Source organism: Lipotes vexillifer, unplaced genomic scaffold (assembly GCF_000442215.2).
Source record: "Lipotes vexillifer unplaced genomic scaffold, Lipotes_vexillifer_v1.1 scaffold50, whole genome shotgun sequence".
In the NCBI taxonomy this organism is placed as follows: domain Eukaryota; kingdom Metazoa; phylum Chordata; class Mammalia; order Artiodactyla; family Lipotidae; genus Lipotes; species Lipotes vexillifer.
Window position 1 is genome coordinate 389,147 of NW_006784763.1, and position 9,942 is coordinate 399,088.

The 9,942-nt window shown below is 48.1% G+C and overlaps 1 protein-coding gene across 2 annotated transcripts in view; it reads left to right on the forward strand.

Annotated features, from left to right (window-relative positions):
- The window catches only part of JADE1 (jade family PHD finger 1), a 57,272-nt gene that overhangs the window by 31,350 nt on the left and 15,980 nt on the right, over positions 1–9,942 (forward strand). Inside the window, exons 5-7 of one of the 2 annotated variants that reach the window (XM_007456986.1) lie at positions 1,727–1,878; positions 5,538–5,749; positions 8,732–8,899. In XM_007456986.1, coding sequence (XP_007457048.1) covers positions 1,727–1,878; positions 5,538–5,749; positions 8,732–8,899 — 532 coding nt within the window. Of the gene's footprint in view, positions 1–1,690; positions 1,879–5,537; positions 5,750–8,731; positions 8,900–9,942 lie in introns of both variants that reach the window. The other variant, XM_007456985.1, reaches the window with a different exon arrangement.

Sequence of the window (9,942 nt, forward strand, 5' to 3'; positions counted from 1 at the left end):
GGGGCGGGAGGGACATTTGGATGTTTGCACAGCTTCTTCCCCTTTCCCTCTGGAGGGCCGCTGTGCTGGAGAGAGGTGCCTGTCATCGGTTGGGTCCTGCCGTGGTCCCTCCACCTCTGGGGGAGGACGGGTGTGAGCAGTCCTGCCAGGTTCGGGTCCCGTGGGTGGGGAGCTTAGCGGAGGAGTGTGTTGTTGAGTACTCCTCGGATGGACTTTCTCTGGATTTACTTCTAACCACTTTTCTCCTTAAGGGTCTTGAGGGTCGGCTCTTCGCTGACCAGCTTCAGCGTGAAGCTGGGCCGGTTTGCTTGTTTCCTCTCCGGCCGGCTCCACTGGCCTTGAGGCTCCTTGCAGGGCGAGGGAGCTGAGTGCCCTCTGTGCTCAGCTGGCAGCCGGCTTTGCTGCCGCTGCGTGGTCAGTCACCTGCCTGCTTTGCGAAATGACCTTTCACCGTTGCCGAGTGTGGACTGAACTTACCCCTTGGCCCTCACCCACGTCCTGTCCCTCAGGCACCGGCGGTGGTCGAGTCTGGTTATTGTGTCTGGGATATCTGTGACAAATGTCCCTATAAAGATGCAGGCTGAAATGACCGCTCCGATGCCTCCACAGGTCAGACTGCATCCTGTGGAGTGGACGGAGTGTTTCACTGGGCTCTGTAGGAGAAGCACGGTCTGCTTGCCTCAGGGTTGCCTCTGGGGCACAGCACCGACTAGCTGTGCAGCACTGACGATCCCAATCCAGGGGTTACGAGCCCAGCACAAGACGAGTAAATGCTAACACAGCTCATGGAAGTGTCAGCTAAAACCCTGCCCTTAGCTGAGTAGGACGAATAACTCCCTTAACCGTGCCTGTCTCCGTGTCCTGTAGGTAAAGCCACCCTGGTAATCATAGGGTGATGGAAACACCTCGACGGCCTCTTTGGACAGCTGGGTGTTAACGCGAGCTTCGGGCACGCTGAGACGTGCAGGTGGAGGGCCGGTGGCCGTGTGGTGCTCCCCAGGCGCCTCACTCCCCGTCGGCAGTGGTTCGCCCTCTTCCTGCGCGGACTTTCTTTTGCGGGGGCCAGCACTAATCCAGGCGTTGCCGGGGCGGGGGCGAGGGTGCAAGTGCAGGAGCGGAGGGGACTTACGCTCCTCCCTGGGCCCCCAGCTGTGCCGGGAGCATCCCGCCTGTGGCTGGGACTCTCTGGTTCTCAGACTGCTTAGCGATGGACAAGGCCTGAGTTCTAGAACCAGAGGTGACGGGTTTCTCCCCTTGGCCTCCCGGCCTTCTGCTGTGTGTGCCCGGCCGTGTGGCTGCTCTGGCCGCCTCCGTGTCCCTGAGAACCCAGGGCTTGGTGGCCTCCAGCAGGGGCGGGCAGGCCTGGTTAGTGGAAAGTGATGTAATCTTTAACCCTTGACACTGCTGTCACAGCTGGTGGCTGGGCACGGCAGCGTCCTGGGAGGCCACGTGGGAGAGGCTGATTTTGAAGACTTCTGCAGCGTTTTCACTTGCATCTATTTCTATTTTAGGGGTTTTAACGACTCCTACTTTGTTTTATCAGCGGTGGCGTTAGGGTTTTAACTCTCTGAACCTGGCAGTGACCTAAGGTTTGGGGGTTGGAGGTGGAAGCTCGCCTGGGGCCTCCTGGCAGACTTCCTTTCTTGTGGCAGGAAGGGTAACCTGGCTGCCTCGTTTTCTTGTTAACCAGGGTCGTGTCTGAAGAGAAGTCCCTCATGTTCATCAGGCCCAAGAAATACATCGTCTCGTCGGGCTCCGAGCCTCCAGAGCTGGGCTATGTTGACATCCGGACGCTGGCTGACAGCGTGTGTCGCTACGATCTCAACGACATGGACGCTGCGTGGCTGGAACTGACCAACGAGGAGTTCAAGGAGATGGGTGAGAGGCGGGGACTCTGCTGCTTGGCTGCGGATGATGAGCGGCGAGTGCGTGAGGCCTGCGGTTCGGGGGCAAGGCTCCTCACCGCTGGCGACGCCAGCTCCGTCTCGGCCTCAGTCTGGTCTCGGGATCACGGGCTCTTTGTTGGAGATGCGCGTGTCCAGCTGCGGCAGGTGTGCTGAGAGGGACTCAGTCTGTGTGCGTCTCGTGGACAGAGAGGTGGGATCGAGGAGGGTTGTCTTCCACGGGCAGGAAAGCGGGGGCTCCCAGGTCCTGCCCTGCCCTGCACCCCGCAACCCCGCCGGTTACCTCAAGGGAACTGAGGCCCAGAGAAATGCAGCGCTTCCCCGAGATCGTGCAAGGGTCTGGTCCACAGTTTCCTGCTCCGGTGTTCTGTTTCTTCCCCCTCCGGCGGCGCTATTCGGATGCTGCCGCCTTCAGCCGTGGCCTGCAGTTTCTCACAGGAGACGCCACTCCAGCCAGGCTCACCATTTTCCAAACACATCCCTCGTGTTCTCACCTCAGTGATTCCCCTTAAGTCCTTTTCCAAACCTGAGTGCTTTCTCCTCTCACCCGTCGATCTGTCCTGGCTTTCCTTTGGTGAAGCCCTACCTTAGCTGGGTGCCCTGCCCATTGCGATCTTTTCTACAAGTCAACCATTGTTGTGTATGTACAGCTCAGAGGACCTCGTTTGCTTGCATCTCCTTGTGTCACGACCAGGATGACACTTGGATCTCGGCTCACACACCACTTCTGATTGCTAAGGGTTGCCTGAAGTGTGGTGATGGCAAGTCAGGGAGACCAAGTCTGGGCTTCCTGTGAGAGACGTGAGGATTAATTAGCATTGTGCTGTAGGTCAAGGTCGGGAAGTGGTGGCACAGGCTGTTTGTTTGCAGTCTAGCACATGGTAAATATTTACGGAGTGTTTCATGGTGGGTTTCAAAGCCCTGAAGGGCTAAGACTTTGTTTCGTGTGGATGCCTGAGCCTAGCACAGGGCCTGGCATGTGACAGATGCTGCCATGCGTGCTGCTCCCCAGCCTTTGAATGGGAATGATGGTGTGGACTGAGCTGGGAAAGCTGTTACTCTGATATTTTGATAAAGTAGATTTCCTTTCTTTTGGTCCTTGGTTTTAGGTATTAGTGGCCAGGATGTTAGCAGGCTAGGAGGTGGGAGTCTGTTCGGAAGTTTTCAGTGCTCTCTTGGAACTGAATACTGTGTTTTAGCTTCATAGACTATAAAATTCTACTTTGTAAAGACAGCTGTAACGCACTGGACTGACTGGGTGTCCTGTGTTAAGGCAGAGGGACAGACGGCCAGGGACCGGGGGCTTCGGTGGATGGTCTAGGTGGTGAGTGCTGGGCTTACTCATCAGACTGCAAGGCGGTGCTGAATACTTTGGCAGGATAAGCGATGCAGTTGTATAACATGTATTGAACGCATGCTTAAAGGCGTTTGTCTTAGCTTTTATTGGCCTTTTTAATGGTAAAAATTAATTATAGGGCATAGGGCTGTATTCTCAAAGCCAGTGGTGTTTTCGGAACTGGTAGGAGGAATTGAGATGAAACCTCCTGGCCGCGCAGAAACGACCTCGTCATGAAATAAGGTTTGAGATGATAGGTGGCTTTTTTGACTGTGCGTTTAGGGCTTATCACAGTGTCAGCGCTGATGTGTGCTCCAAGTTTTCAAAAACTTGAAGTGTTAATTAAATTTATGATAATGCATATAAGTTGTTGGCCCTAAGGACACTTCTGTTGTTTCTTGCCAGTTACATGTGTTTGAATATTTTCTACAAGCTGTTTTTTCTGCATGAGTATTTTCATCGTAGGAAGTTTGGAATACGTCCACAGATGGAAGAAAATAAAAGTCTTATCCCCACCACTAGCTGTAACCATACCATGATAACCGCTTGGAGTTTGTTTTTGGCCATTCTTGCATAAGAATGCATTTTCTTTGATTCACCAGGAGCTGTCTGTCTCCTTTGCTTGAGACGTCCCTTGTGTTTCCGTCTTTCATGTGTCTGACTAACTGTGCATCTCAGCTTAGTAAATTCAGAGGGTGAGGAGGGATAGACCAGGTAAAAAACATTTGAGCGTTCACAGTGAAATCTGTTCTCAGAGCACCATTTTAAGTAGCAAGAATAGAATGTGTTTTTGGGAAAAAAAATGCCCAAACCATAATAGGTGGTCATGGTTTTGGAGTCACTTACATGCTAGTTGTTATATATAATATTGTAATGAAATGACAGTCTAACAATATATGCATTTAATATCCTGGAACCATTTTGGGAATGATCTTTTTACAGCAGGCACTCCATCTTCAGTGCCTGACCATAAGGAACAAACTGTTGGGTGGAAGTCTCCTTCTGCCTTTGAATTTCAAGACCCTTCCTTGGAAGGGTCTGAGGGACATCCAGTAGAAAATATTTGGGGGGCACTCAGGATAGATTTGTTTATAATATCATTTATTCATTGTGCATTTTTACTAGTATAAATAGTATTATATTTATTAATATGGGTTCATTAAAACGGTTTTGTGGCGTTTTCCCTCCAGGAATTGCGTTTGTCTTAGCTTTTATTGGCCTTTTTAATGGTAAAAATTAATTATAGGGCATAGGGCTGTATTCTCAAAGCCAGTGGTGTTTTCGGAACTGGTAGGAGGAATTGAGATGAAACCTCCTGGCCGCGCAGAAACGACCTCGTCATGAAATAAGGTTTGAGATGATAGGTGGCTTTTTTGACTGTGCGTTTAGGGCTTATCACAGTGTCAGCGCTGATGTGTGCTCCAAGTTTTCAAAAACTTGAAGTGTTAATTAAATTTATGATAATGCATATAAGTTGTTGGCCCTAAGGACACTTCTGTTGTTTCTTGCCAGTTACATGTGTTTGAATATTTTCTACAAGCTGTTTTTTCTGCATGAGTATTTTCATCGTAGGAAGTTTGGAATACGTCCACAGATGGAAGAAAATAAAAGTCTTATCCCCACCACTAGCTGTAACCATACCATGATAACCGCTTGGAGTTTGTTTTTGGCCATTCTTGCATAAGAATGCATTTTCTTTGATTCACCAGGAGCTGTCTGTCTCCTTTGCTTGAGACGTCCCTTGTGTTTCCGTCTTTCATGTGTCTGACTAACTGTGCATCTCAGCTTAGTAAATTCAGAGGGTGAGGAGGGATAGACCAGGTAAAAAACATTTGAGCGTTCACAGTGAAATCTGTTCTCAGAGCACCATTTTAAGTAGCAAGAATAGAATGTGTTTTTGGGAAAAAAAATGCCCAAACCATAATAGGTGGTCATGGTTTTGGAGTCACTTACATGCTAGTTGTTATATATAATATTGTAATGAAATGACAGTCTAACAATATATGCATTTAATATCCTGGAACCATTTTGGGAATGATCTTTTTACAGCAGGCACTCCATCTTCAGTGCCTGACCATAAGGAACAAACTGTTGGGTGGAAGTCTCCTTCTGCCTTTGAATTTCAAGACCCTTCCTTGGAAGGGTCTGAGGGACATCCAGTAGAAAATATTTGGGGGGCACTCAGGATAGATTTGTTTATAATATCATTTATTCATTGTGCATTTTTACTAGTATAAATAGTATTATATTTATTAATATGGGTTCATTAAAACGGTTTTGTGGCGTTTTCCCTCCAGGAATGCCTGAGTTAGATGAATACACCATGGAAAGGGTCCTGGAGGAATTTGAACAGCGATGCTACGACAATATGAATCATGCTATAGAGACGGAAGAAGGCCTGGGGATTGAATACGACGAAGACGTCGTCTGTGACGTCTGCCAGTCGCCCGATGGTGAGGACGGCAATGAGATGGTGTTCTGTGACAAGTGCAACATCTGTGTGCACCAGGTATGTGGGCAGCGGGGCCTGGAAGGAGGCCCCCTGGGGTGGTTCCTCCAGACAGGGTCCATGAGTTAAAGACGTGTGCCCATCGTTTTTGTTCCTGACGGGTGCTTAGTGTTCGAAGTATTTCTTGTTACTTTTACAACTAGGAGAATAGGATCCTCTGTGGAGCTCATTCTTTCTTCGCATAGTGTCTTTATTCCCATCCACAGAAGTCAGGTTTACTTAGACTGTATGAGCCCCTCTGCCCTGCTCTAACACCTGGCTTTATAGCTATTGAGAACACTGGCGGGCGGGGGCGGGGGGACTCTTGAAAAGGCGGTTAGTTTGCCGTGTTAGTTGCCCTTGCACAAGCTGGATGGCTTAAAAGAACAGAAGTTTATTGTCTTGCTACCTGGAAACTAGAAGTCTGAAATCAGGGTGTCGGCAGGGCCACGCTCCCTCTGAAACCTGGAAGGAGAATCTTTCCTTGCCTCTCCTGGTGGTTTGCTGGCAGTTGTTGGCATTCCTTGGCTTGCAGCTGCACGACGCTGGTCTCTGGCTTTGCCGTCACTTTGTGTCCTCCCCATGCATCTGTGTCTTCACACGTCGCCATCTTCTTGTAAGGACTCCAGTCACTCTGGATGAAGGGCCCACCCTACTCCAGTGTGACCTCATCTTAACTGACTGCATCTCCTGTGACCCTATTTCCAAATGAGGTCACATTCTGAGGTACCTGGGGGGTTAGGACTTGCTTTAACATATACTTTTCGGACGCTATTCAACACATAACATTTGCTAACATGTTGGTAGATAAACCGAGCCCTTGAACAAGCGGAAAGGGTCCCCTTTTCTTGCAAGTTATTTCCTATCCCCCGTGATGTCGAGAGGATTTGGCGGTTGCTTCAGTAAGTTTGGGCACTGGGTGATTTAAAAAGCTTGGGAGAATCTTAGTCTTCACCCTTAACCTCTTTCATTTATTTTTTTCGTGCAATAACGAAGTAATTTGTATTTCTGTGAGGACATGTGTTCACATACACTCTTTAGTTAATAGGCTCTCCGGAGGTACTTGCTTTGAATTCACCTGTTGATGTTGAGATTTAAAACCAACTTAAAGGCTTGTGTGGGACAGTGGCTTGGGTGACCTCTTGGCAGGAAGAATCAAGTTTGCTTTGTGAAGTTCCTGACTGTTGTTTTCTTTATAATGTGTCTGCTTCCTGGGTTTCCCTTCTGCCTGAGGACTTTACCAGCGGTGACCTTGTCCCATCTCATCCTGATGGGGAGACCACAAGTCTCTTGCTTATGAAGTCACGTTATAGCCCATCTTGTAGCTCTGGGTTTTCAAATTATCTAGGCGCTTCCCTTGGGATAATGGAGAATGCTTAGAGAGATTTTGTTGTTTCAAGACCATGAGCGTTGTGACTGACATTGTTGCTTTTATGTTGGTGCCATTTACTTGGATGATGTTTCAGTTTTTTTCATGCCATTTTACTTTCGCCCCCCACCCCCCCAAGATTTTTCAAACAAATCTTGTTTGAAAAAAAAGGGCTCTGCTTGAAAACTGCTCAAACCCTCTGCTTATAAATGAGTTAACTGAAGTCAGGGTGGGCTGTTCGGCGTCCCACTGTGGGTTAGTGGCAGAGTTGGAACTGGAACTCGAGGAGCTCTGGATGACACCCCCCCAACACACACACCCCCGCCCCGTGCCTGGTCTGCTGTTCTTTCAGCCACACCACGTTGCCTATTAGCATTTCCTGTGGTTCCTTTTGCTTTTGAGATGTTCTTCATGACTTGTCTTTCAGGCATCCTTTTATTTAATCTTCTATTTTACTTAGACTTGCTTTTCCAGTAAAAAAAAAAAAGAAAAAAAAATTACCTCTTCAAATGAGACTTTGTCTAGAGTGCCTGATACAGACCTTTCTGATATTTGAAACCTTAATAGTGTCAGTTAGCTCTATTAAAAAAAATTTTTTTTTTTTTTCTTCAGTAAGTCTGTGTTGACAGTGGCTCATTCATGGCACCGACACAGTGCTCCTAAGCTCCAATCTTAGTGTCACTTAACTTCCCTGAACTATCATCCTGTGGTTTCCTTTTTGCGTCCTGGATATTCAGATTGCATAGTGGCTGTGTTTTTCCTGTCTGGAGAATTGGAACTATGTTACTGTCTCTCCACTTCCTGACTTGTAGTTCATTTAAGGATAAAGTTCTGAACAGTTTGGTGTTTTTGAAAGGCTCTGAATGTGCTCCTGGTACCATCATGGTTTTGTTTCTTCACTTCTTTAATGTTTGCCTTTTCTTTCTTTGAACCGTCTTAATGACTTTTAAGTTGCCCTGATTCCTGCAGTTTTTGCTGTCTTGTGTAATTTACCGTCTTATGCAAAGCAGGCTTTGTTTTAAATATCCGCCAAAGAGGCCAAATTCTCTTTGTCTAGAATGTCTCATTTTTCTGTGCCTGTTGTGCTCACTTGTGTGTGGGAGGCGGGTGGGGTGTCGGCGCCTGGTCAGTAGAGCTTGCTTAGCCCAGGGAGCGAGGCTGGTCCTTAGTTCCCTCTCCTTTTCACTGGTGTCTCGTGTAATAGTTCTGGGAGGCTCTCAACTGCTTTGTGTTTTTTCCCTCACTTTATTATAGCCCATCTACATCAGTAAATCAGAGAGGGATGCCTTCTGCCATCTAGCCCTGGAGAGAGTTTTGAGGATTTACTACCCAAGTATTTAGAAACTTGATATAGATGGGTATCTGTAGCAACACAGCAGATCTTTTACAAACCTTTCTGTCCTCAAGTAGTTTTCAGGACCACCCTCTGGTAGGTAAGTACGTTGTACCTTGTACCCACCTTCTGACTGCTGCTGTGAGGCTGCCCGGCACTCTTCCTGAAAGGAGTGCCTCTATTCTGGGGGTGCTTCTGTTAAAATCTTTCTAGGTGTATTAAAATTCGTAGACACACAAGGTAAAAATAACTCTTTTTTCTCTTTCTCTCTTTTCCTTGGGGATGTGCTGTGGCTTTACAGGCCTGCTACGGAATTCTCAAGGTCCCAGAGGGCAGTTGGCTGTGCCGGACGTGTGCCCTGGGGGTTCAGCCCAAGTGTTTGTTGTGTCCCAAGAAAGGTGGAGCGATGAAGCCTACCCGCAGTGGGACCAAGTGGGTCCACGTCAGCTGTGCGCTGTGGATCCCCGAGGTGGGTGCCTGTGTTGGTGGTTCACCTTGGGAGCCCGTGGCTGTTCATCCTCACAGGGAGCCATTCATCACTGGGCCACATTGTAGCTGATGAGTAAAAAGACACCTTTGAATTGCTACCCTTTTTTCCACCTTAAATTGAATCTCGAGCATGCTGTCATGTGGTCAGTGGTGTGTAAATTTGTGGAAATGTTAACTGGAGGCAGCAGTGAGTTGGACTCTGGGTGGAGGTGTTCAGACTTCCCTTCTGATGCCACTGCAGCTGACCCTCCGCTGCTGTCACGCTCCCAGGAGCGGACCCGTGGCGTTCGTTAGCGCTGCGGCCGGCCTGGGTGTGGCTCTATCCTTTCCCTGGGATGGGCCGTAAACTCCTGGGCCTGGTGAGCCATGCATACAGCACTGTCACGGTTAAAGAACCACTGCTCTAGGTCACATTTTTGTGATTTTTTTATTAAAATTCTTACTTAGCCTCAACCTTTTTAATTTCAGGTCTGGTCTAATTTATTTCAAGTCCCAGACCTTGACTGATTTAATTTGCTTGGCTCACTCTGAGACTATCATTTGTGATTCAGATTTCAGCATTTTTTGGCATATGATTTTGGTGCATTTTCCTCCTGAGGAAAAGTATCTGGGAGTGATTTGGATTGAGGCTTCACAACTTGGGTCTTGGTAGCATGGGAATCTCACGGTTTGGTATTAACAGGGATGCAGTTCAGTGATCCAGGCTGAATACGGAGAGGGAGGGGACCTTATTTATCTTGGTAGTTTTCCGCTTTGTATGTAGTGATAGTTCCTGACTGAAGAGAATGGCTTTCTTTAGTGAGAGAGAGATTAAAAGTGGTCAATGTTACTTTTGCTCCATCGTTCACAACTGATTGCAGTATGTTTAAGACGGATCTCCAGTCCTGACCACTTCTTAGTGGACCAGAGGTGTAGTAGATTGATTACCTTGTCTTTGCTGTCACTCGGGTGAGCAGTGAGCATTGGGGTGTCTGAGTGTTTTTACAAACAGGATGTTTGTGTCAGATGACCCCCCCCCCCCCC